The sequence below is a fragment of the Halictus rubicundus genome, chromosome 4, assembly GCF_050948215.1.
Source record: "Halictus rubicundus isolate RS-2024b chromosome 4, iyHalRubi1_principal, whole genome shotgun sequence".
In the NCBI taxonomy this organism is placed as follows: Eukaryota; Metazoa; Arthropoda; class Insecta; order Hymenoptera; family Halictidae; genus Halictus; species Halictus rubicundus.
Window position 1 is genome coordinate 21,487,065 of NC_135152.1, and position 25,504 is coordinate 21,512,568.

Below are 25,504 nucleotides of genomic sequence, written 5' to 3' on the forward strand. Positions count from 1 at the left end.
GGCACCTACGTATGTCCAAACTGGATTTGAGGGTTATTTGTTACGAATTTTTTTATGTTATTAGAAATAAAATGTAGATAAACGTAATATAATGATACCTTTGAATGAAAGCGAGAATACAGAATAATGTTTTCAATCTGGTTTGACCGGTTTTTCGGAAGTTTCACCCTGACATCTATAGTAAACCGCAGAAAGCTACCGTATGGAGTAATATGATATTGTCGACGAGCGATAATCTACGAGAGGAAGGTAACTTTGGAAAGGAGAACTAAATTGATCAATAAAACATCTGACACAGAAGTTATTTTTTATTGCGATAACGATTTGTCCCTCTTATTAGTTGCGCACAGTTTCCTGTTCACCCTCCAACAAAATAAAAAAGAAATTAAAAGTAAATGAACAACTCGCGCCTCCTGTACGATTGTTAGAAAAAGAAAGTAGAACTTTAGAAAAATCGATATGGCTAATCTGTTGCTTTATGTTGGTCACCTAACGATATGTCATGTCTCGCAAAATACTATTTCTGTTTTTTAACGCACAAAGAACATTAACATTTATTCCTCGTTCCAGTTCAGCCTGCAATCCTTGCAGAAGTTTAGTTTCGATTGTTCGAAACTAAAATATAGCGTAGGTGTTCAAGGTCAATATAATTTATGTAATCGCCGCGTGGTCGCGCGTATATGGTAGGAGTAAAACTTACCATTCCCGCATCACGACGAAACATACCTGCTTACGGAAATTTGGTTCAATTTCGTTGCTCTCGCAAAAAAAAACGATCGTTATCTTTCATGTCAGTTTTTAAGCCAAACGTAGGCAACAATCTTTAACTGAACGACTTTTATACGTAGATATAGTATCAGCGAGATCCAAATAACGTATGACGCTTCGATCAACGAATTCTCGATCGTTTTATTTTCCTCTTCTATTATAGCGGAAATACAAATTCGTTCAAATTCCTATAAAATTTGTCGCATTTCGAGAAAATGCGTCGTTAAAATCTTAATCCTTCACCTCGTAAACAGCTAGCGATAAAATTTTGTATATTAACGAAACACGCGCGCATAACTAGCGTTTCAGAAAACTCTAAAAAAAAGATACAGGTAGAATTAATTGTTAAAACGCACGAATAATACAGCAGCGTTGAGATCGTTATACGATTCACGGTGGATGGATGTGTGTGTGTATGTATGTATGTATGTATGTGCGCGATCGAGTACCGAGACTTACAACAACGCAGGAACCGAACCAAAACGACATCTAATAGTACATTTACATAGGACGAATCGTATGAAAATCTTTATCCAAAAATTGTACAAGCATGCGCTCGTCTACGTGTAGTTCACGTTCACACTTTTAACAGTCTACATTGGTCTACCGATTAATTGCTACGTATCTATCGAAAACTAGACTGCTTGAACATAAAAACAAAAGAAGAGAGTAAGAAGCAATGTTCCATGAAATTTTCGTACATGCAGAATCAAAGAAAATATTATCGTACCGACCAAATGTAAGCACACTTTAACCTTTACAAAAAAGAAAGAATACAATTATTCGGATTGTAAATATTTCGTAAAATACTAACATCGAATATTGTAGGCATATTTTCATTGACGGATGATAATAATTATCTGGATACATGCGTATAGATAAAATAAGTTTGATGTTGATTCTCCTAGGTGTAATGGGATAGGATTTCCTAGTGAATGTAATATGTAGTACTATGTATTGTAAAACTTCATTTTGTTTGATTCGATAGGGAAAAAACACGTCTCTCGGGCTGTGCTTCATATACGTATATCTTATGTAAGATGGTGCCCTCACACTGACACACGCTACGTTCCCATTCTTCACGCTACTACAAAGAGATAAGATCAATTGCCACACACGAAGCTTAACCTTAACTATATACACGCGTATCGCATTTGATTTTAATCTCTTGTCCAAGTTTTCGTTCTTTCAACGTTTACCAATAATAAAAAGAAAAGAAAAGAAAAAAAAAGAACACATGGAATGGCAAATCCCATCGCTTTTCCCGTGACTCGTGACAAAGCAATAATATCTATTGTTATCGTAAGAATGTGTAATTCAGATAAAAACAGTCCCAATATCTTTTTAGCTTCTTTTCAAGATCTTCGACGATCAGAAGCTCCTCTTATCTTTATAAAATTGGTTTATTACTATAACGACGCCCGATTCAATTAAAAACTTATCCGATACACACATTGTAAAATTCAAATGTCAGAAGATTATCCGGTAGAAAATATCCTTACACGAGCTGGAGTTAGGTTCCCGTTCACGTACATACATTAAAAAAAAAAAAGAAAGACACTGCGAGCGAGCGTGATAGAAACAACTCGCTTTTCTCTTGATTGCACACACATTTCATCAATGTTCTTTGCGTTCGATGATCAGATTTATCATTCCATTTCCGTGTTTCATTGAGAAATGAAAATCTTTTAACCATAATGCATTGAATTATATAATCTATCTGTACACTCACAACCGTTCAAATACACAATAATATCAACATATTTAATATTGGACCATTTGAACAAAAAAAAAGAGATGCTTATGGATAAATTTACAGATCACAGAATATCAACGTGTCGCGAAATTCTATAGCGAAAAATAGATATGCACACGTCTATCTTACAATATTTCCGTCTTAGACTTCCTTTTTTCTTTTCTTATTCTCATTTTCTTTCATAATATTTACTCAAAAAATAGAAACGAGACAGCTTTCATTAAAGTGTTAGTTAAAAAATGTGAAAAGAAATTAAAAAATTAAAAATGTTACCTCGGTTAATAGTACATATATGTATAATAGCGTTTCGCAAGGAAGGAGACAATAGATTTCACGCTAAGACGCGTTTCTCAGAAATTTTATTTCTGTATTTCATGAAAAAAGAGAAATCGTTTCACCATAATTCTCATATATTCCATTTCATTCAGTCATTATTTATATAAGATAAGGTATTACAGTAATTTGCTATGTACGAATTAATTTTAGCTACTTCCATATCAGATCTGAATTACAGACAACATTTGTAGAGTCCAATCTCAGCTCTGATCTGAAAACAACTTGTCTCTATATAAGTCCATATTAAATATATTTTACAATAATATTATCATTGTACATGAACAACGTATGCTCTACACCTCGCTTGCTATCGCCAACTAACCAGTGCAACGAGTAATTTTACTCGATCAGAGTAAAACTGGATTAAAATAATTATTCTACGGTATGCTCGATACCATTGAATAGGTGTGTATGTGTGTCAATGAAACATGTATTTAGCCTAGCAAAGAATACATGTCGCAACACACATTTTAGTGTTTCATCTTCGAATTAAGAAGAGAAGTAAAATACAGCTCGCGTGCGCTGATCAGAGCAACGATTGGCAAGTAGGTGTCAATTTGTTAAAATAGACGAGGGGACTGGATTTGTAACCCCAATGTGTGCGCCGCCCTGGTACCTGCTGCAATGAAAATGAATATTTTATGTAGATAAATCTCTTCGCAAACATTAAAACTATTATAACTATTTAACTGTAGTTTTTCCTCTACAACGTTCACGATTCAACGTGTTTCCTAATATTTTGAAAAAAATTAATCAAAATATACGGAAACTGTTGTACAGAAATATTGCAATCCGATAGTAACGATTTGTATGAAATTACGACACTGTTGTACAGTTGTTAACCATCTATGTGCTATACTAGCTAAGCTACTAGATCCAAATGTCCAAATGTTAAGGTTCTACACGGTCGAACAAACACAGTTGTTACTCTGCTTGAAACAGTACATATACTTTTCGACAGCAAAAATTGTTCATCCTCGTTCAAACAATTCATTCTGAGAGAGTCTTTGACAGTAGGCAACAAAAAAGAGAATGCTTACATGAAGTTGGTAAACAGGCGAAAGGAGGTTATTCCTTATTTTCATCGGTGGTAGTAGTGTTAGAAGGGTTTTGAGACTCCGAAGAGGACGAAGGTGGTGCTTCTGCCGCTGTGTCTGTCGCATCTTGACTCGAATCCGAGCTATCCTTTATGTCTTCCTCCTTTTTTTCTTCACTGACACCGGTACTCTTAGTGTCTTCCGTAAAATTTTCTGATTCCTCTATCATTTTTTCCTCCTTGAAATTGGATTCCTGTGTTTTTTCAGTGATTTCTTTACTTTCGGTTTTTACAGCACTTTTATCCTCGTTTTCTACTAATTTTTCTGTTTCTTCCTTGTTCTCGTCTACATCCATTTTCATAGATTCCTCTTCGGAATGTTTCTCACTCTTATTGTTTGCTGCTTCTTCGTCCGTATTGTTCTCGTTGTTTTTCTCTTGCCGTTTCGGACGCCCGCGTCCACGACCAGTACTCTTTGTCGATGTGTCCCTCTTCTCCTTTTTAGGTGGAGATGGTACAGGCGTAGATGATGCGAGACCTCTAGCTGAACTACGAGTACGTCTCCTTCCTTCCACTTCTCCAACGGATGCATTTAAATCCTGTAATAGTAAGAACATGTTTAAATAACAGATTTAAATAATGAATGATGTAGTGATATAATTTTTGTTTTCATTCTAAATCAACAACAAAAAGATACAATATTCCTCTGTGTGTGTGCGCGCGCGCATAGAATATAGAAGTGGAATAAATTCTCATAGAAAAAAAAATTTAGGTGCTAGATTTAACAAAATTTATTCGAACACATGATATAAATTGTAACACAGCATGCTGAATTATAGAGTGTAATGAATTAATATGGTAAATTATAAACAGGCATGTATAATAAATACAGTGATCGAAACAATGATAATAAAGAACGTGCCAATCAGTCTAAAAAGAACGGTTGGCTATTCATAATTGGCGGTCATGTAACGTATGTATTTGTAGTGAACTCTCTCCCCGCCAAAGATTCGAGACATTCCCCTTCGACCCTTCACCGCCGCTCCGCCATCCCCACTTTCGATACTCTTTTGCTCACGTAGACAGCGGGAGCGGGAGCGGGAGTCACCAAGGAGGTTAAATTGAGGGAAATAATAGTCGAGCAAAGGGCTAAAGCTCTGGTTTTTACACTTGAAAAAGCGAAAAGGAAAAATGTTTCGGATAAATAAACTATGATTAGACGATCGAATAAGAGAAAACGAAAGAAACCTTTGTGAGTCGTTCGCCTTCCTGAGTGGTCCTTTCCAGTGTGGAAAGTCTTTTGGTACCTCCTCGTTTGTTTTTCGCTGGAGTAGGTTTTTCATCTGCGGAATGGTCCTGTAAACAATTCATTTCATTCAATTCCTATAAATATAAACAGGCATGCAAAATTGAAGAGTCACCGCGAATCTAGAAGATGAAAAGGTTGTTTGATGTACTTGAGACTAAAAAGTAGTGATATATCCGAGATTTCGTGATCGATTCGAGGATTACGATGGCCTACGAATAAAGTAAGTAACGCGAACGATAATTGCACGCGTGCAAGATAAGATTTATCAAGGACCGTTGAACCACACGGGATACACGCCAAGTTTGTTTAAGTTTCCCGCCATTTTGCCAAGTCGATATGTATTTCTAGCGTCGTAGCTCGTAGCCACCAACAATGTTCCGAGGCGAGGCGGCATTTTCGTGGAAAACCGCGTGGAACATCACTCTCCTATCGAAACTCGTTTCCCGCCTTTTTGGATACAACCCTATCGCCACTGATCAGCAACTCTCCTCGTCACAAGAGTCACAAATAAAAAAAAAACATCCACCATCTTTGCCAATGAAGGACAAACGGCGCAGCTTTGAAAAATCACAGAGTCCATAGCCCCGCGCAATAAGGCACCATTGTCCTGTGATCGTACGAGCTCGTATCTCGCATAATCACTCCTCGAACAAGGTTCGTTCGTTGTAGCACGCGTTATCGTATCGAATTTTCGAGAGAACGAGCGTCTCCTCGTATTCGAGGGGAGCACACGCCGCCTTGGCATGAAAACTCGGCTTGATGAACATGTTTCTCGCGTTCCTATCTGCTTACCTTCGACACATCCTCGATATTGTTATCGTTCTTGTTTTCCGCCTTAATCTCGGACATTTCCCCGCGATCGAATCACTCAAAAACACTGGAAAAACCGCGATTTCTCGGCAAGAATTCGTGCTGAGCCCGGTCGCACTGTTTATACGATAAGCAAAGATGGCGGTTAGCGTGGGTCACGTGACACATCATCAAACGTAGAGCGGGAGTTCAGAGCGCCGCCTCGCGATTGACTCGCTAATTCGACGCGTAGCGACGCAATGTAAACGAGAGCGACCTTTTAAATTCTATCTATTCTATCTATTCTATTTTCATTTTTACTTTATATTTTACCACTCCGATGCTTGTGTTACCACACATGTACTACCGTGACATATACATTTCTTATCGTAAATTTGTTTTTCTTCACGTAACCTTCTGATTTCTCTTCGAAATCATCAAAACAATTGGCCACACAGTTTCCGGTTTGTTGAACGTTCGTACCTTTTGCAGCGCGAATTACTTCATATAATCTACTACTTACCTCTACGCTTAAAAGAAAAAAAAAAAGCATTTTGAGCCGTTCAATTGCAAGTATTATAGTCGACCATTTAATGGACGCATAAGTTGCATCTCCTGTCACTCTGTTACATGTTTCAAGCATTAGTAAATGTTAACATCAATATATGTGTATTGGTATCAAAAGAAAATAACGTCATCTTTACTTTAACGAAAAACGAAGCGGATATATACAATATTTTAAATTGCATTGCATATTGTCCCAACACAAATTAGTAGAATCAATGTTTTGTACTATGAGGCATGGTAGCCGAACATTAGATCACCGAACAACTAACTGATTGTACAACAATTTCATTGTACAAACTTACACGAGTTCTTATATGAATGTATATTGTCGTTTTTAATTGTTTGCTTCGGTACTTCATCTTCCATATTCGTACTCGTCGTCACCAATTAGTATCAAATGTTCAACTTTACGTCCAACGAATGTCTCTCTATTCTCTTGATATAGAAAATCGATATCGGTTTAATGAGTTGGCATTCTTCTAAACCAAAATCTTGCTCTGAAATCGTCGCTACATGTCAAGAATGCTGGAGCAGTTGGCGAATGGACAATCAGTCTCACCGGACCATTATGTCCCAATGATAGTAATTGTTTTCTAGATGCATTTCGAGAATTCCATGCACACAGCGATGTTGTGGCTTCGTCAGGAAACATTACATAATCTTCGGTGTGATTAAATATAGCTTGTGCTTTGTGTTCTTGTTTGCCTATGGAAAGGTAGCGATTAATTACGATAAATATAATATTCCATAAAAGAATTAGATACATGGCATCACATTCTGCAGTCTATTACATCCTAGTATATCCACTTTACTTTCTATACTCTATCTATGTATGTTTTACCTGTAGTTCCAGCACCTGTATATGCTATCAAACATCTGCTAGTGGACAACTCCCATAACTTTATCAAGGAATCTTTTCCTGACGATAGTAAATACTGAAACCCACAGATACGGTAAAATTACAAAATTCTGTATTGAAATATAGTGTTCGGTAAATCGTACAATGTAAATAAAATATTTTTTTTTAGTTACTACAAACCTTTCCGTTTCTTGTAAACGTTACTGAACATACTTCGTAACCATCGTGAGCCTTTACAAAGGTATTTATACATCGATTTGACACTCCATCCCACAATTTTATACTTCCGTCTTTACCAGCGGATGCATAAGTTTTTGCATCTGGAGAATATTTGATACTAGTTATTCCAGCGGTGTGCTGATGGCTCGGTATACTACATACAGAGCATTGAGCTGTATTAACATCGTATAGTCTTACGACCGGATGATTAGTACCGACAACTAAAAAATCACCGGTTGGATGGAAAGATAAACATCGTATCTGATCCGCGTCTGTGATAGTTCGAAATGCTTTTTTAACGCTAGCCTTGCTGAAATCAAACAGTTTAATGGAAAAGTCTCTGCTGCCGGACACGAGAATAGGTTCCCTTGGATGAAATTCTAGACACGTCACTTCTTCCAAATGGTCGTACAATGTTCTTATGACAGGGTGACCGCCTGTTTGATCGCCAGGTGCCATTTCATCTGGAGCCGATTTAGCTAACATTCTATCGACATCTAAAATTTTAATCGACGCATCCACCGATCCGGTTGCTATTAATTGGCCATCCGCAGAAAATGCTCCTGCTCTGCAATTTCCTTTATGCGAGGTAACATAAGCTGTTTCATACTGTGCTGGTTCTGGAGCTTGTGTTTGAGCTTCCGTTTCAAATTCCAAGTCTAGACCAGGGCCCAAAGTATTATCGAATGTTGATGAAAATGTGGATGCGTTGCTCGTGTCTTTCTTGGAACGATCAGGTTCGTGAGCCAATCCGATCAACATTAAATGGAGTAATCGGTCTGAAGGTGGACATGGAGGTTCCGCTTGAATTATATTTGACAATTGTACAGCCAACGTTTGATGTCCATCGTAAAATAGTTGACTAAAATGTTTGTTACACTGTGTTAGCATTTTTTTACTTTCAACTGTTGCCATAAAGAATTTTATATGCATACAACTTTACATTAAGTAACTCTGTACAAGTTAGAAAACAGTACAAATCGTTATTTCTAATACTTTTATGGAACAGTAATTCATGTGCGTATAAAGGAAAAGAAAAAGAATAAGAATAATAAGAAAAATATTGGTAACCTGATCATAAGTCTGTAGAGTAATTCTCTGCTTTTTATAATATTTTTCGGGTCTACCTCAGGTTCCTTCATTTCGTTGGAATTCTGTATTTTACGAAGATACACGCGATACCACGGTTTCCGGTAGAACGCGCTAAATCGTTGTCTAAACGCCCATCAATCGATGACTTCGAGTTTTAAGGTTATAAATCGTTGTTTTCAACGGATGTCGACAAGCAGATTTACTATTTCAATTCTGTACAATTTATTCAATTGACCTATTAATTTGCTTCGATAAGAATCTTCGCCGATAAAAACAATTTATTGCACGCAACAAATTAACAGAAAATTGCATACACAGTAACTGTCAGAATATGACCGATGTGCACAAGGGTTCGGATGGCAGTCCGGATTTTTCGAAAGAGAGAAACGCGCCTAGAACGAAACGCAGGAAGTTGTTGTCCTCCGACTACTCTATTAAAAAGAGGCAACCTTTCAGTCTATCTAGAAAACGGAATAAAGATATATTTGTGACTAATAAAACGAATTTTAAGGTAACAATTGTTTTCCGATTATAACCTTGTCTTTTATCACTGTCAATAGTAACGAAAAATAAAACCCGATTATTAAATAGATTGGTTTATATTTGCTCTTATGTTTTTATATGCGGTTACTTTACAATTCAGTTGATCCAATAGCATATGTGTATATACAGGGTGAGACACTAACTATTGCCACCTACAATAACTTCGAAAGTATGATGGTAGCAGAAAAGTTTTCGAAACAAAATATGCATGGGACAACAGGGGCTGTAATATGGCGTTAATCCTTTTTTCCTAGGTGGAGTCGCTTCAGAGATGTGAAGGTCACGTTTGTTTTTTTTTTAAATAGAATGCTATGTTTTGGTACTTCTTTTCTGATAGCGGCTATTGAGACAAATCCAACGAGGTGCAACATTAAGGTCTTTGAAGGTCAGTAAAGGTCATTTGACAAAAAAGGCGAAATAAACTTGCATTTACAGAAGATGTTCAAAGTGATTGCCATTTGTATCAATGCAATGCTGCAGTCTTCTTATCATGGATTGTGCAGTATTTCTTATCATTTCTGCACTTATCGAATCACATGCTATAACAATTTATTGTAAAAATGTATTCAATTGTATGGCATGTAGGGTGAGGACATTGAGTACATCTTTCAGCGTATTTATTAAACCTGGCAATGACAAATAATCACTTCTGGACGATATTTCAGGACATTAATATAAGAATGGTGAGATTAGTAGCCGTCACGAGAGTAAAAAACTACATCAATTTTTTTGTCAAGTAGCCTTTACTGACCTTCAAAGATCTTAATGTTGCACCTCGTTGGATTCGTCTCAATAGCGGCTATCAGAAAACAGGTACCAAAACGTAACATTCTATTTAAAAATCAAAGGTGACCTTCACATCTCTGAAGCGACTCAATCTAGGAAACAAAGATTAACGCTATATTATAGCCCCTGTTGTCCCATGCATATTTTGTTTCCCACCATAGTTAGTGTCCCACCCTATATATATATTGTATATTTACATGTACATATAATACATATAAATATATACACACCTATGCTCGCGCACAACGCAGACACACGCACATGCACATATCTACTTTTTTTTCTATTAGTACAAACGATTCGTGTCATTCTCTTTACTTACTTAGCATTTTTATTTCTTTTGCAATACAAGGCACAATTAAAGATATGCGAAAAACTTCTTAATCATGGTGCCCATGAAGTGATCGTTCATGGTCTTGGAGCTGCTGTACTTAGGGCTTGTAATTTGGCTCTTCAGTTGAAGGAAATACATCACGGTGGAATCGATTTGGATATTAAGACATTCACTACATCTGTCATTGGTGCGTAAGCATTCTAGGTTGTACGTAATATTACATTTTTAAAATGTTTCTTATAACAGTGTTATGTTTTATTACAGATGACTTTGAACCCCTTCATGACAGCGCTGATTATGAAACGATTAGCAGGAACAATTCTGCCATATGTATTCGTGTATTTAGAAAATTTTCAGTAGGTAATCTCAAATATCCCGAATAGCTGTATAATCTGCAAAAGCATCCCAACGGGTTGTCGAGATAAAATTCTAAATAATAAATGATGGATCGCGATATGATAAACGGAAGTATGGTAATTGTGTTAAATTAGTTTCAAATTGAAAGGAATGAAAATGATGTTTTCTTTGGATGAACTAGTAGATTGGTTGGACTTAACAGTTTTTGAAATATGGATAAATTTAGTTTCATTGACCATGTTTACAATGTTACTAGCTTTAAAGCTAGATGATAATTATTTCTTTGGCAATTCAGGGTGGTGGATAGTATTTTCACCTCTTTTTATCGCGGATGGCTTGAACACTTACTTTTGCGCAATCATTTTTATGAGAATGCATATGGAGGGAGTGAATAGAGGTGCTAATTTCCGAGCACTACGGAGCCTTACAACATTACTGTTGTTGTTTGTTTTCAAGTATCTTTTATGCAAAAAGTTGACAGGTCAAAGCACTTTGGAATATTCGGAAATGATGAGTCCTATATTCGTCCTCTGGCAATTAATTGCAGTTAGGGCATGTCTACGTAATTGATTTTCACACATTATGTAATACGCGTATAATTTACATTGAATTGTAAAAAAGCGGTATAAAAGATTAAATATAGAACTGTTCTGTGAGATTTATAATATTCATTTCTTAAACAGATTTTTATTTTTGTTCTTCGCGTTTATCATACGCTTTTCTCATTACCTTATCGCTTTTCTCTCATCCTTATTATATGATTAGCTTGCACAATATTTTTACAATGTATATAATAATGAAACGTTTAAGATTAAGTTTCAAGAACGAACTTTCAAATGTAAATATCGCATTGTAATAAAGGATGTTTTATTACAGCCAAAGTTTTTTCAATGTTATCTTAAGAAGTCATGATATCTTTAACTCGAAGACATCCATAATTTAATTTGGAAGTTTCTTGAATGACAATGGTCAATACCACCTGGGTAGTCATCTTGACTTCCGGATCAATTCAAAGTATTGAAATGCCATGCTATTATTTCAATAGACGTAGCGGAAAAGTAAGCGCATTACATGTATTTATTACATATGTACGTCTTTGTTGTTATAAATTGGTGAGCTTTGTGTTATGTTAATGACTTATTACGAAGAAATTATTTACACACACACACACACACACATGTATGTATGTACGTATACGTATTTCGTATGTGCTTCTTCTATACAGAAAAGAAGGGAAACCTAATATAATTTCTTAGGTTTAAAAAAAGACACTATGTTTTAAAAATACAGAGTTATTAGAGAACGTTTACAAGATTAAGGTGGTGATGTATATATATATATTATCTGTGTATAATATGTAACAAGGTAATAATAAACAATATGAAACGAGATTAATTTGATATATTTAGTACTGCTCTATTTAAATTCTAAAGATAAACAATCGAGAAGCGTCAAGCTTAGTACAGTCTGAACTCTCCCTCCAATCCTGTTTGTGTAAAATCAATATTTCTAACAGGAGGGTGAGGAGAGAAGAAAGGGACGGGATCGTGAGCGTCCGCGACCCGGAGGCGGTGGTGGATGGTGGTGGAGGCGATGACGGAGGCGCAGGAGGGATGGAAGTCCGGCTACACGGCTATACTATATAGACTATAGACTATAGGTAAAGCCTGTTGCTGCTACCACATTTCAAAGCTCGTCTTTGCATCAATTACCTTCATCGGCTGCAGTTGAAAAAAAAACGTCAATTGTCTGCTATAGTCCAACGATTGGAATAAGTATTAGTGATGTGCTGTAGACATCAATCCAGAGATTATGGATAGGCTGACTAATTGGACTCATGGTCAGTTTTTCCTATTTTATAAATTATTCTTTGCACGATTAGAACTTTTATTTTTATTAGATGTTTTTATGTTGCGTATTAATTAATGACTTGTCGTTAATAGTTTTTAAACGATAGAAAATAATTTATCATTGTATAATTATTGTATTATTAATTAATATTATTTCGAGTGCATTTTTTAACATGTTCGTATCGGTGTAAATATTGACTTTAATAAATTTGTTGCTTAGCTTAACTATACATATATAAATAAATAGTTTGAAGGTTTTGAAAAATAGAAATCATAAAAATGTAGCCTTCGCCGAATATATTGTATTAATTGTGTTTAAAGTATATGATTTCTGCTTTATCAATATAGGTATGAATGATACAACATTGATGTCGATAACTGGACAAAATTGTATCTCAAATTCGTCGACGTCTTCAGTTTTAGAACACAAGATTCTACTCGTCTCTCCGTCATTGGTTTCTATAAAACAAGAACTGAAATGGGTTTTTCTTTTACACGCTTATGGTTTTGCGTGCCTCTTTTTTGTACTGGCATTTTATACATTTTTATCTATGCTACATTTGAGGTACTAAAGAACGAGTCTATTGCGAAAAATACAACATAATATAATATATAAATACAGTTATATAAATTCAATTTGTTTTTCAGGTCTCTTATATCAAGCAAGCCTTATATGTCAACAATTAATATGTTTTTATGTTTAGTTGGGTCTGCGAGAGCAATTTGTCTCTTTGCAGATCCATATAATCTTAAGGACATGACAAAAACCATCGCATTGATAGTATGGGATTTCGGATTCCCTTACATAACATATGCCTTTAGTTTTGTACAACTGGCTTTCCTACAACTAACTCAGGTAATATGAATGCAACTGGTACACGAATGTTATCGAAAACAGACTCAACGTACAATTCGATAAACTTTCAGCTTAAGTTTGGACCGCAAAATATACAAAAGGAATCTTGCGTGAGTTTCACTATGGCAGGACACTTGATTCTGCTTGTTGCCAGCCATATTGCTTTTGCTTCGCCAAATGTTTACATCGTGTATTACATGGTTCAGTGTGTGTTCCTTGTCTGGAGTATTCTTTTGTATCTATCGTTCCTACGTGCAGGATATAAGATAATATGCTTGTTAAAAACTGTGCCGAGTAGTATGTTGATGAGAGACAATTCTCATGGCCATCAAAAAGGTATGTTCTCACGAGTCGTTGACGTGTTAACGTTTGTTTCATCGAGTCGAGAGATTTAGAAATGACGACATGCTAAATATTCTCCAAGGTATCATGCAGCTGGCGATGTTAGCACCATACGGGAACTTGGCATCGTCCGTTGCTGCTGCTCTAGTACCTACTTTGCTCAATTCTAAAACTAAAACCGCGGAAGAAACAGAGCCTCCCACTTTTCTAATTGAATCGGAGAAAAATAATAAAGGTAATTTTAAAAGTATTACTTGCACAACTCCGAAATTGCCGCCGGAATGAATCGAGACACATAAATGTTCGCATATTTTCGATGTTGTAGATCGACTTGCAAAACCACCTAGAAAAGAAGAAAGACTACAAAAAGAATGTGAAAAATTTTGCAAAAGTCCATCGCGTCAAGCTGAAAAGCCAACACCTGTGTCGTCGACGGTACCAGAAGTGTATGTTCGACCTCCAACACCTACGCCGTCGGCAGCTAATTTGCCTATAATAACGGTATCGAGTCCGAGCCGTAGAAGCTCTGTAGGCAGCAGACGGAGTAGCGATGCTTCCAGATCCTCGCGCAGAAATTCAGAGTGTAGCGTTCGATTTATGAACGACGAGGACGGTTCTACTACGTCAGAATGTCGACGAAACTCGGACTTTAGCCCTAGGCATTCGCCCGATATCGATCGAAGGCGATCTCCAGACAGGATGTCCAGAAGACATTCGGAAAATGTTACTCCTGTAGGAAGCGTGAAAGATTTAAGACGGTGTTCTGATTTCACACATGAAAAAACCAGAGGTTCCCAATTTGCGGCCAAACTGAAACGTAATAGCGATTTCGGAAATAGAACACCCAGAAGAATGTTACCTCCAAACGAACATTACAAATTATCCAGAGTGGTGGATCTAAGTCCAGCAGGTAACGCATCGATTATGATTATATCATCGAAATAGTAAGTAATGTATACATAATAACAGTCTTTGATCTATACGCACTTCAGGCTCAAGACGCAACTCGGATATTAGCGGAATCATTTCAAAAGGCGAGTTACGTAGAAATTCAGATATTTCCTTTCGACGTAATTCCGAGATGATACAAATCAAGCCATTAAACTTGGATCGCCGAAGTAGCGATATAAGTATTAGAACTTTAAGTAGAAGCCCTACCCATGGTCGTAATATAGTTCCTGAAAAGATTGAGATACAAGAGAAATCCGAATCGGACTCGGATCAGCCTGATTGTAACGAGAAAGCAGCCTTGATGACCGAAAAGACCAAAGACAAAGAAGACGATGGAAAAGGGCGTAAGAAGAGTTTATCTTGGAAAAACGAAAAGGGGAAAGAGGATACCGAAGACATAACCGTCGAAACTTTACTTCCTGAAAATACTACAACTGATACAAAGATTACGGTACCTTTTTCTTCGAGCTTGCTCAGTGATCTATTTGTATTTGTATCGAATTGATTTTGATGCAAACTTATCTTTACTGTACACTGTACATACATACTTATATTTTAATGTTTCTTTTCAGAGTAACGACTTTACGCTTCTTTCGATATTGAATCACATCGCGTATGTGAACAGATCGAAATCTGATATGACGCCTCTGCATATGCTGGAAGCGAATACTGCTGCACCTAGGAGACGACAAATTCGAAAAGTATTGAATGTTATATATGCAACTGCGATTTTAGGAATCATCTTGTGCGTTGCAGATATTGCACGCATTTTTGGTCCATATGGTAATGTCATATTTCTATATGTAATATATTAACATGAAACAAATCGCTTGGTCAAGATATTGCAGATGAACATTCTTGATTTACATTGTTTTAGGACTTTTAGCTGAAAGGGTGGAGTACGGTACGCAACCAACCGTAACTCAGTATCCAAAACCTTGGCCATGGATTGTGTATCAAACTTTATGCAGAGGTATAGAACTAACAATGGGTTGGGCAATGGCAAGTATTGCTAAATAACCATCGGTAAGTCCGAGACATCAGTACCTAAGTGGACGGTAGTTACCCTAATTACAATCTATGTACATGTGAAACGAGGTAATAATCCTTACATTTAAAGCAATACATTAAGCAGTAAGCAGTGGATCAATGGAATGATATGTTGAACCGCGAAGATTTCTAAGACTATATATTTTATCTGCGTTCCTACTTCGAAACATACAACAATACATATACATATATACAATATATATATATGTATATCATAATCGTGATATTCTTTAGCGTTTAGTGATATTTTTGAACGTCTTAAGGTCAATTTACACTATACTGCACGGACGACAGTTCAATGACTTAATGTCACTTATTATTAGAACCTTCCAAAGAAAAAGATACAAAGATAAAAGAAGGCATAGTATGATTTCGTAATTCGTAATCAGTGGAAAGAGATCCTAGCGGGCTGTTTGTTTGATCTGTACTACTGTGGGCTACAACTAAAATTCGATATGATTGCTAACTCCTCCGTGCAAGAGACAAACACAGGGAATTATTCAGCTGTAAGCTAAAGAAAAGCTAGAATATACGTATGTGTATGTATGTATATGTATGTACATACTGCAGGTCTTCGCGGCTGTCACGGATAACCCGCTGCACTATACTTGCTGAACGTATCTGCTCAAGAGTTGCAATATATTCCTTTTCATTATTTACTATCGGTCCAACATTGTAACAGAGTTATATTATCCTAATTATATTGATGGTGAACAGAAAATGTTATTCAACTGAATATAGCAATAGATGAACATGTCAATTCCATAAAAGAACATGTTCTAGCTCTAATAGCTTATACACACACAGATATAATGATATATATATACAATACATATATATCATGTTTTTAAAGAAGCTTTACGCAAAAAATATTCTTCTAAAGAATATATTTTGATTGACAAATATTTCTATTCTTCCAATTAGATTAGTTTGAAAAAGTATTATTTTAATAATATTTTAGATTTCTCACTTCCTTAGCAAATTCTTACAAAACAGTGTGTTGAAACCTAAAACAAGAAATCTTCTCATATACAGATAGAAATAGAAATAGTATTAATGAATCTTGAAAAAGAAAAGAAAAGAGAAACTGTACTCTGTTTCTTCCTGAAAAAACCTGAAATGTATATGTATACAAATATATAAAGAATACAATGTAGATATAGTACTACATACATATATGTAGGTAATTCAATCGTAAGTATAAGGAATTTTTACTCTACATCTACTGCACCAACTGATAATTAGTAGTAATAATAATACCAGTTCAACATTGAAGTGCCCTACTATTAAATGTTTAACAAAAATTCTTTATAACATATATGTATATATATTAGAGATCACGGTTTTGAACGCGTACTAAAATACATGTGTACACGTGGCACGTGAACCGTGTAGTAATTACTAACACTTTCTTAAGAAATTGAGGATCCGTGTATACGAATCTACAAATATGGATGTAAGTACACGGATCTGAGAATACTTAAAAATTACACGGATTGAGATCCAGATTCGTTTACTACACGTATACACGTGAAATAGGGATCTCTAATACATATATATCCTATTTACAAATGCAAGTTTTAACAGTGTTGTGATTCTATATGTGATACACAATTTATTTGTAGAGTAGAAGACGATCCTTTCGTGTTTATACAAGTGTGAAATAAGAGACTGGCGATATGATAGTTTTGGTTAGATTTGTTTTTGATTAAGTTTTGTCGGTCAATCTTTTTAATATAATTATGTAATTATTGATATTTCCGTTGAAGGGTGTTTCCATTGTGTAGCTACATAGATGGCACCCAACATCATCTGAGATGATAGTGAATAAGAAGAACGCGTGGCGGCGCGAGCCCGCGAGGAGTAAATAGAGTGTAGAACGATAGACATATACATACATATGTAGAGAGTTTCTGTGAGAAGCGTCGCGCCAACATGCGTACATTCGCAATATTTTCCCAAAGTTATGTTATAAGTATTATATAGAATAAGTGATAATAATAAATATTTAGGTTAAGCAAACAAACGCATTTAGTTATACCTCAAACAAAACTAAACACATTGATTTATGTAAAATTCTAATATTGTTAACAATATCGCTTTATTTTACCATTTTTTCTATGGAATCTAAAATTACAGAATCATAGAAGAAAGTTATCCGTACTTACACAAGCATCAAAGTTCTTGTTGATTATTTATTTGACACTACAGTAATTCTTAGCATATAATATATCGTCGATGTTCAATGTGCCAAATATATGTGTTACCTACATACATACATTAAATGTTAATGAAAATCGACTCAAGTGATGTAGTCTTATATTCATATAAATGGATATTTATATACAGACTCATTGTACATACAATGATAACAAATGGTATCATTTGAATTAAACTGATATATGCTGTTCAAAATGGTACATAATAAATCACTATTTTTATTGATGAAAATTATACATATTATTACAATACCTGTGCTATACTTGCAAAGTTCAGTGCAAAATATCACATAAAAATTTGAAAGAATTTACAAGAACATGCTATCTTATAAGACACTATTTCAAGAACTCAAGCTGATGTAATACAATATATTACATACAATTTGATCGTATACCTAACAACAACAAATCACTATAATACAATAATACTTGGATAGATTCCTTTCGATGAAGTATAGACAGATTGTAATATACATAATGTTCGACCAGTTCAAAGTAATGTCAGCCTAGTCGTGAATTATGATAATTTTATCAGAATCTTTTCGATTTTACTTCTGTTGGTGTAACATTTATTTCATAAGTATATATTTTTGGAACTATGGCAACTATATGTATATACATATGTATTATTAGCTAATGTTCATAGAACTGTAGTATTGTATCGCATAGATGTATATTGATTGTTTCCTCCTTTTATGAAATTCCATTTCGCAAACATATCACATATAATAAAGATAATGTCAAAAGAATGTGTAAACAATAAAAGATCATGAATCAATAAACACCTCTCTAGTCGTGAATGTGATTCTGATAATACTTTTTATTTTCATGTAAATGCATAAAGGATGAACTAGTATCGTTAAATGCAAGTAAAAAAAATGATACACGTTAATAATCTTATTCATGTTATTATCTAATTTTACAATTTCAATACATTGGTATTTCAAATATAATTTTAACAACTTACATGTATGTTATAATATGAACCGAGTGTTGATGCTTTACAAATATGAATATACTGAACCGTTTACAATCTGTTTTTCGAAAGAAGATAACTGAAGTATTTAGTAATAACTGCCCACTGTACCGCTCCTGCGTTGCAAGTCTAAAGTAATAGGAATGAGGTGGACAACTATCATGACTTTCGGTACCTTCCTCCGGAAAACAGATAATAATTAATTATACCTAGCAACACCAATTTCCCCACATTATGTTATTAACTATATCATTCGTGTTACACTGTACATGATGTATGTATGCTTTTGTTTGTGTGTGTGTAAGCGTGATAGAGTGTATATGTGTGTGTGCGCGCGCGCGTGTGTATGTATGTACAATAATAATCTTAACCTTTGTAATCAAAGTAGTCTATTTCTGGTTCTGGTTCTGGTTCTGGTTCTGGTTCTGGTTCCGGTTCCGGTTCTTGCATTTTTGTATTTGACTGTATTTCTATTTTTTGGTTCTTTTTCGTAGGCAGTGACAATATCGTCCTAACAGAGGAAAGAAGATATTGATAAAATATTATCGAATTTACGACTCTAAAATACTTACTTTACAGATCCGTTAGCTTTTGAAGTATTCAACATTGGACCAGGAACTTTTCTCTGACCGTTTTTTCGTTGCACAATTTCTAATAAACTATAGCTCGGCAACCAACACTGCAATGAAATAACTTAAATAATAATAATAATAATAATAATAATATCATTATAATATCGTTAAAAATAAAAAGTGGCGGCATTACCTTATCTTTTACAGCAGTAGCAACAACATTTCTTTTAGGCTCTTGATCGTATGCTTGACTTTCGCATCCAAAATGCTCGCAGGACTCGTGAATAAAATGACGTCTATCTTTATTCATGCTATCGAACGAGTAACTGCGCGATTTCTGCTTCGAGGTCTTTGCCAATTGAACCAATTCTGTCAATTTTTCATGGACCATTTGACAAAAGAGTGGATCTTTTTTAGCCCACTGCTTCATGAAATCACTATATCTGGGCATTAATTTACCACTCAAATCTGGGTTTACAATTTGCAAACCTAGTGCTAATCTTCGATTTCGTTCTATCAACCTGCATTCGTCGTTACATTCTAGTGTTTTCAATTGATTCTGTTTTTTTGCTCCTTGACCGAACACCTCTTCCAAATCAACGGAATGACCTAGTTGCATATCAGCCATTTTACTAGCTAATATGCTGCTCGCTATTCTTTGATACTCTTTCGAATTCTCGGCACAAGCACGAGACGTAGTTCTATGTCCGCATTGGCATGTTACCTGTGGAGAACAATGGCCGTTGAAAGCGTTTGTAAGAATAATTACATCTACTATATATATATATGTACATACGTAAATATATGTATATGCGTATAACGGATTACCTTCACCATTTCTTTGCACGGCGTATCTAGGCATTTACCATCGTGACATGGAGCGGCGCAAATGTGTCCACACATTTCTCTTGGAATAGTACACGGTTGAGAACATTGTTGTCCGGGTTTTTCGCACGGGCCAGGATGACATATTGCGAGACATTTGTGTCGACCGCAAGAAATAGGCTTGTTACACGGCAAACCGCACGAAATTCCATTAAAGTGACACGGTACGGCTTTACGAAGCTCGTGTTTGCCGTGACACCAACTCTGAGTAAGGACGGTGCAGGGAGGACATGTAGGCTCGTTATGACAATTGTGAAACACTTCATGCCCGCAGGAATGCTGACGAGAACAAGGTCTATCGCAAACGGGTCTCCTAGTACCACACGGTACTGGAGGATATATCACAGCAGCTCCACATTCGCAATATAATTCTTCGAAGCTACTACGCCAACAAGGTTGACATCTTCCTGTATCAACAACATTATATTTACAATGCATATTTATTGCATACGATCAAATATGTGTATGTATATGTGTACGGTTTTGCATGTTTTTGCTTCCGTCTATATGTATATGTGTAATATTTCGTTTTGCTCGTACGACGCGATACGATACCTTTATGACAAGTTTGTTCGCATTTGTGTTTGCCGCAGCTCAAAGTTTTCGAACACATTAACGGACAAACGTGTTCTACTTCTATGCAACATAACTGGTTACATTTGTGTTTGCCGCAAGATCTTTTTTTTGTGCATCTTTTTTCACACCGAGCATCGTCAGCTTTTGATATTAAATCCTTACAAGCTATTTCTCTATCCATGTTTCCGCAACGACACTTAACGTCTGTAGTTAAATCACAAATAGGACAATCCCCTTCGTGACATGTTGCTTTGCATACGTGAGGATTATCTGCGAAAAACGTGATTGTGATTGTGATTATGATTATTTTTTTATTACCAAATATACGTATAACACGTACGTATTGTTTTGATTTTGAAAGCACTTACTTGGTTGGCCACATTTTAGACTTTTCGAACATACTTTGTTGCAAACCGGAATTGGGTCTAAACAAGCTTGTCGTTTCTCTGTCAACGGTGTTTGGCCACAGCAGCAGGTCGACACTTTCTCCGGGGTCAAACTACATGGATCGCAAACACCTGGATGGCATAGCTTTGCGCACGCATGATTACCACAATCTAATAATTTACCACAAACGCTGTTGCAAGAGTATGTAAGCGAAATATTACTTTGACAAGTTATTTTTCTCTTGTCTTTACCGCAATAACATTCTGAAACGAAAATTATGTTGATCCTATAGATTTCATGGTAATATGTATACTAGTGTCTCAAAGTTACATAGTTGTTATTATACTTCAATTTTGTACCTTGCTCGACTGTTTTCTCGCAACTTGGACATTCTCCATGATGACACTTTTTCTCGCATTTATGCGTGCCACAATTTAAATCCTTGTCGCACATAGCATCGCACAACAATAGCTTGTGTGCGCTACATTGTACTGTTTGCGATGTTTTACCACAGCCGCAATATCTTGTAACCATTGCTATGCATTGCGGACAAGATCCAGGATGACAGAGAAGAGTACACTTGTGTGGACAAGTATTTTTTGATAATGTTCTACCACAAACTTCTCCACAAGAATGCGCAACATCTCTACGATTCCATTCTGGAGCTCTTGTCTTGCCGCAGAAGCAGAAATACTCATCGGGAATCGTTATACTTACATTCTGACATGCTGGACATCTCCAACCATTATCTAAACAGAAAGCGAATCGCTTACAGCTTTAACCAAACGAATGTAATATTAACGTGTTGCATAACATAGGTGTATGTGTTCGCTTACCTGCTTGCGAAGATTTTGCCCATTTTTTTACACATTTCAGATGTAAAACATGATAGCAATTTGAACACGACCAAATGTAATCGTTCTGCCTAATCCACTCGCAGCAGACTAAACATTCCAATTGTCCTCTGTTTAATTGATCGGTCAGCCTTTCCTTTTGGCTCGCGTCGTCATCTGAATTTAAACATAATGAAATATATATTTCATAAAAACAAAGTATTGTAGTTGATAAAATTAATAAAATACAAAATATAATTATAGTGTTTACAGTATCTAACTGTAAAACCAATTTGATCGAACCAAAAGTCTAATTTGTTTCATTCGAGTTCCAATGTATACGTACCGAGCGGAGATCTTCTATTTTGTACTCGTTTTTGAATACTGCCCTTTTCGCTAATTTCTCCCTTATTCCTCCAATTTTCATTTTCCTTTTCTTTATTATCGAATATACTATTTTTGCTTCTATCCCTCTCTTTGTACGCTTCAGTTTTGTCCCCTTTTCTGAGTTCTTTGAATCCATTGCGTCCTTGATAACTGTATCCTCGTTCTTTGGTTTCTTTTACTCCAACTTTATTAGTTTCTTCGTTAATATCTTGTTTAGTTTCGTTAGGATCTTTTTGATTGCATGTTTGTTCATTTCTATCCAATTGCTTGTCTTCCATGACACAACCTTGCCAAGTTCCGTTCTGCCCTTGGTAATTATGTCTTCTTTCTTTGTAATTGTATTCTTCCCTATTATATCTAGTATTATATGGATATTTCCTTGTGTTTTTATGGTACGTATTTGATTGTTTCGACCCCGAATTAGAATATGTGAATTCTTTGTCTTGATTATTGGACTGCTTTAAGTCATTAGACTCTATGTTATTGTCTTTGGTAATAGCGCTTCTTTTATCCCTGTTTTCAATTGATAACTTTCTATTCCTATGTAGATTTGTATCCATACTAGAATATGGTCCTTCCTTGTTTAAGCTTGACAAGTCTTGTATATCTGTTTGCAATCTATCGGAATAATGTTTATTAGTATAATATTTATTACCTTGAAACTTGTAAGAACTTCTGCCTCTCTGATGATACGAGTTGGTATATCTATTTTTTTTATAAAATTGATCTTGCTGTCCGTCTTTGACCTTATAATTCCTTTTGTTCTCGTATTGTTTTTGTTCGCATTTATTTACATTGTCAGTGGAATATCTATCCACAGTTGTTTCTTCTTCCATAAGTTTGGTATCTCTTGGGTAACAGTCGACATGGTTCGTAGAACAAGGAAGTTCCATATTGTGGGATTCCTGTTTTTTATTAGCAGACTTGGAATTCAGATTCGGTACAAATTCTTGAGCTGTAGCATGTAAGTTTGACTCTTTTTTCACAATGGTTGTAACTTGTTTCGCGTCTTTTCCATAACTATGCTTAATCTTGAGCGCATTCGCATCGTAATCGTTGCTCCAATAATCGACAGCAGGTACAAAGCAATTTTCTGGTTTCACATTTTTTGGCAAGTGTCGCATATTAGTCGATGTTTGCGAATTATCTATGGTATTTCTTAAATGTTCCTGATAACTACGACCACTTGTCACAATGTTGGGTATTACATTCGTGTTTGAATGATATAAAGTACTTGGACAATTTTGATGGAACACAGAATCATTTTGTACATAAAATTCCCGATTTTCTCGTGTATAATCGTTATTTACATTGTTAGGAAAAAATGTCCAGCTTCCGGTTGTAGAAGTAGCAATATTTTGATCAGAGTACAAATAAAAATGTTGGTCGTCCGGCTCAGAATACGAACCATCCCATGTAGCCATAACTTTTTCTGATTTCACACGTGCCTCTAAGAATAACTCTCACCGTATGCGAAGAGATAGCAGACCAAAAACAGTTTTGCTTGATCCTTTCGCACCGTTTGTTATACTGACGAACATGGAGCAATTAAACCAAAAATATGGTTATTAACTTTCTTCTTCACGTGTGACTATGTAGAGGTCTTTCGGAATTGTGAGTACTTCTTAAATTTAAAGTTGCAGAACACTTGTCGATTTTATAGAAGGTATCGTAAGACGATTACATAGAAAGAATGATACTGGAATTGCACAATAAGCAAGAATTACGGAGACTTTTCAATCGACGTTTATAATCGGAAAAACGTCTGCGTTAACGGCGTTAACTAACGAGTCAGTTGGTCAGTTCACACTTGTGCACACTTGTGTACTGAATGCTGAACGACTTCGAACTCGAACTGAAACCACAAAAGGTTCTATCAAAATCGTACGTTCCAATAATTAAGAAATTTGATAATAATAAAAATACAATACATAATGTTAAATATTAACCGAAAACTAAAATCTTGGATGTACAATACACGATGTGGTACACATATATTGTGTAGTTGTAAGATGCAAGTATGTAATTATATATGTATCTACATAAGTAAATAACAGTAAGTAAGTAAAAGTATGTATGTGTATCTACATATGTATCAGAGAAATTCTTACAGAGGCGAAACTCCTGTCGTAACCTTTGACGTTTATGATCCTGAAATTTTAGATCTACTCACGGACAGTGCTGCCGTTTCTGCAAGTTATGTATATCTTATATATACTTATTCGGTTTTTTTACAGTTACGTTCTATGTAGATAAAGGAGGATGCATGCAAAAAGTTGGAAATGTTGGAAAGCGCGGTGATATTTTGATAGCAGAGACAAGCAGAGACAAGCAGAGAGGATATGAGAGTGCTCACGCCCAGGGTTCCGGCGTTCTCGATACAGTGCTGCCCCAGTACTCTGACTTTTAGCATGGAAGAGAACCATGTCTACTTTCCAGCACGGAACAGAATCATGTCACCGACGAGAGATAAAAATCCCTCGTCGGTGATCATGTCTACCTCTTAGCATGGAACAGAACCATGTCTACTTTTTTGCATGGAACAGAACCTCATCATCTTTTTGCATGAAACAGAACCCACATCATCTTTATAACCAGGATCAGAACGTACGGTTTAATTGTTTTACATAAAATATGTAACTAACATATAAATCTAATATACAAAATCTGCAAATTAATATAAATTAAAAATAATATAAATTTTAATGCTAAGTATATTAATTTTTTCCAATTTTTTAGTTTAGTGAAAACAACATTACTTATGGGATGACCTGATATATTTAATTACACGTGTGCACAGCGCACGCGTAACTTCATATTAAGTTTCGAGCTTCGATTTGTTTGTCTTAAGAAATGGTCAGGCTGATGT

At 35.6% G+C, this 25,504-nt stretch overlaps 6 protein-coding genes and 1 long non-coding RNA gene across 10 annotated transcripts; 4 read left to right on the forward strand and 3 right to left on the reverse strand.

Moving 5' to 3' along the window:
- Nucleotides 1-294: 294 nt before the first annotated feature.
- Nucleotides 295-6,186, reverse strand: LOC143353788 (uncharacterized). 2 transcript variants are annotated; one of them, XM_076787367.1, is made up of 4 exons: nt 5,998-6,186; nt 5,145-5,252; nt 3,901-4,495; nt 295-3,476 (listed from the first exon to the last, which is right to left on the reverse strand). In XM_076787367.1, the coding sequence occupies exons 1-3, from the start codon at nt 6,052-6,054 to the stop codon at nt 3,929-3,931; spliced, it is 732 nt and encodes a 243-aa protein (XP_076643482.1). In that variant the 5' UTR covers nt 6,055-6,186; the 3' UTR covers nt 295-3,476; nt 3,901-3,928. The 2 variants fall into 2 exon arrangements, with proteins under 2 accessions (XP_076643482.1, XP_076643481.1); XM_076787366.1 differs by having other exon boundaries at nt 295-3,479.
- LOC143353792 (uncharacterized) lies at nt 5,264-7,711 on the forward strand. The gene is made up of 3 exons (XR_013082206.1): nt 5,264-5,425; nt 7,409-7,514; nt 7,590-7,711. It is a non-coding gene; the product is annotated as an uncharacterized LOC143353792 (long non-coding RNA).
- On the reverse strand, nt 6,562-8,844 carry Cstf50 (cleavage stimulation factor subunit 1 Cst50). The gene is made up of 4 exons (XM_076787365.1): nt 8,711-8,844; nt 7,601-8,501; nt 7,403-7,496; nt 6,562-7,266 (listed from the first exon to the last, which is right to left on the reverse strand). Exons 1-4 carry the CDS (start codon nt 8,779-8,781, stop codon nt 7,022-7,024), a joined length of 1,311 nt encoding a protein of 436 aa, XP_076643480.1. The 5' UTR covers nt 8,782-8,844; the 3' UTR covers nt 6,562-7,021.
- Nucleotides 8,845-8,853: 9 nt separating this feature from the next.
- Rpp20 (ribonuclease P protein subunit p20) lies at nt 8,854-10,857 on the forward strand. Of its 2 annotated transcripts, none has more exons than XM_076787368.1 (3): nt 8,854-9,242; nt 10,413-10,581; nt 10,659-10,857. In XM_076787368.1, the coding sequence occupies exons 1-3, from the start codon at nt 9,063-9,065 to the stop codon at nt 10,775-10,777; spliced, it is 468 nt and encodes a 155-aa protein (XP_076643483.1). In that variant the 5' UTR covers nt 8,854-9,062; the 3' UTR covers nt 10,778-10,857. The 2 variants fall into 2 exon arrangements, with proteins under 2 accessions (XP_076643483.1, XP_076643484.1); XM_076787369.1 differs by lacking the exon at nt 8,854-9,242 and adding an exon at nt 9,273-10,087.
- Nucleotides 10,858-10,901: 44 nt separating this feature from the next.
- Nucleotides 10,902-12,142, forward strand: LOC143353791 (transmembrane protein 203). The gene has a single exon (XM_076787371.1). It carries the CDS (start codon nt 10,902-10,904, stop codon nt 11,319-11,321), a length of 420 nt encoding a protein of 139 aa, XP_076643486.1. The 3' UTR covers nt 11,322-12,142.
- A 168-nt stretch (nt 12,143-12,310) lies between these two features.
- LOC143353786 (uncharacterized) lies at nt 12,311-17,948 on the forward strand. Its single transcript, XM_076787364.1, has 9 exons — nt 12,311-12,591; nt 12,950-13,166; nt 13,250-13,457; nt 13,529-13,793; nt 13,882-14,034; nt 14,125-14,709; nt 14,792-15,201; nt 15,323-15,533; nt 15,628-17,948. Exons 1-9 carry the CDS (start codon nt 12,564-12,566, stop codon nt 15,768-15,770), a joined length of 2,220 nt encoding a protein of 739 aa, XP_076643479.1. The 5' UTR covers nt 12,311-12,563; the 3' UTR covers nt 15,771-17,948.
- Nucleotides 17,949-18,085: 137 nt separating this feature from the next.
- Stc (nuclear transcription factor, X-box binding stc) lies at nt 18,086-24,260 on the reverse strand. Of its 2 annotated transcripts, XM_076787363.1 has the most exons (10): nt 23,382-23,491; nt 22,595-23,253; nt 22,252-22,425; nt 21,775-22,164; nt 21,397-21,678; nt 21,008-21,298; nt 20,396-20,859; nt 19,761-20,291; nt 19,568-19,674; nt 18,086-19,506 (listed from the first exon to the last, which is right to left on the reverse strand). In XM_076787363.1, the coding sequence occupies exons 2-10, from the start codon at nt 23,193-23,195 to the stop codon at nt 19,362-19,364; spliced, it is 2,985 nt and encodes a 994-aa protein (XP_076643478.1). In that variant the 5' UTR covers nt 23,196-23,253; nt 23,382-23,491; the 3' UTR covers nt 18,086-19,361. The 2 variants fall into 2 exon arrangements, with proteins under 2 accessions (XP_076643478.1, XP_076643477.1); XM_076787362.1 differs by having other exon boundaries at nt 22,595-24,260.
- Between the last annotated feature and the right edge of the window lie 1,244 nt (nt 24,261-25,504).

Excerpts from the sequence above, each read along its gene's own strand:
- LOC143353788 (XM_076787367.1), bottom strand. The coding sequence starts at position 6,054 with ATGTCCGAGATTAAGGCGGAAAACAAGAACGATAACAATATCGAGGAT. Across the intron at positions 5,253-5,997 it reads ATATCGAGGATGTGTCGAAG|GACCATTCCGCAGATGAAAA; the intron begins GTAAGCAGATAG and ends AATTGTTTACAG. Across the intron at positions 4,496-5,144 it reads AAGGCGAACGACTCACAAAG|GATTTAAATGCATCCGTTGG; the intron begins GTTTCTTTCGTT and ends TTACTATTACAG.
- Cstf50 (XM_076787365.1), bottom strand. The coding sequence starts at position 8,781 with ATGAAGGAACCTGAGGTAGACCCGAAAAATATTATAAAAAGCAGAGAA. Across the intron at positions 7,497-7,600 it reads CGTTTACAAGAAACGGAAAG|TATTTACTATCGTCAGGAAA; the intron begins GTTTGTAGTAAC and ends TGTGGGTTTCAG. Across the intron at positions 7,267-7,402 it reads TACAGGTGCTGGAACTACAG|GCAAACAAGAACACAAAGCA; the intron begins GTAAAACATACA and ends ACCTTTCCATAG.
- Rpp20 (XM_076787368.1), top strand. The coding sequence starts at position 9,063 with ATGACCGATGTGCACAAGGGTTCGGATGGCAGTCCGGATTTTTCGAAA. Across the intron at positions 9,243-10,412 it reads CTAATAAAACGAATTTTAAG|GCACAATTAAAGATATGCGA; the intron begins GTAACAATTGTT and ends TTGCAATACAAG. Across the intron at positions 10,582-10,658 it reads ATTCACTACATCTGTCATTG|ATGACTTTGAACCCCTTCAT; the intron begins GTGCGTAAGCAT and ends GTTTTATTACAG.
- LOC143353791 (XM_076787371.1), top strand. The coding sequence starts at position 10,902 with ATGAAAATGATGTTTTCTTTGGATGAACTAGTAGATTGGTTGGACTTA.
- LOC143353786 (XM_076787364.1), top strand. The coding sequence starts at position 12,564 with ATGGATAGGCTGACTAATTGGACTCATG. Across the intron at positions 13,794-13,881 it reads TTCTCATGGCCATCAAAAAG|GTATCATGCAGCTGGCGATG; the intron begins GTATGTTCTCAC and ends ATATTCTCCAAG. Across the intron at positions 15,534-15,627 it reads ACGCATTTTTGGTCCATATG|GACTTTTAGCTGAAAGGGTG; the intron begins GTAATGTCATAT and ends ACATTGTTTTAG.
- Stc (XM_076787362.1), bottom strand. The coding sequence starts at position 24,059 with ATGGCTACATGGGATGGTTCGTATTCTGAGCCGGACGACCAACATTTT. Across the intron at positions 22,426-22,594 it reads AAATAGAAGATCTCCGCTCG|ATGACGACGCGAGCCAAAAG; the intron begins GTACGTATACAT and ends GTTTAAATTCAG. Across the intron at positions 19,507-19,567 it reads AAAGCTAACGGATCTGTAAA|GACGATATTGTCACTGCCTA; the intron begins GTAAGTATTTTA and ends TTCCTCTGTTAG.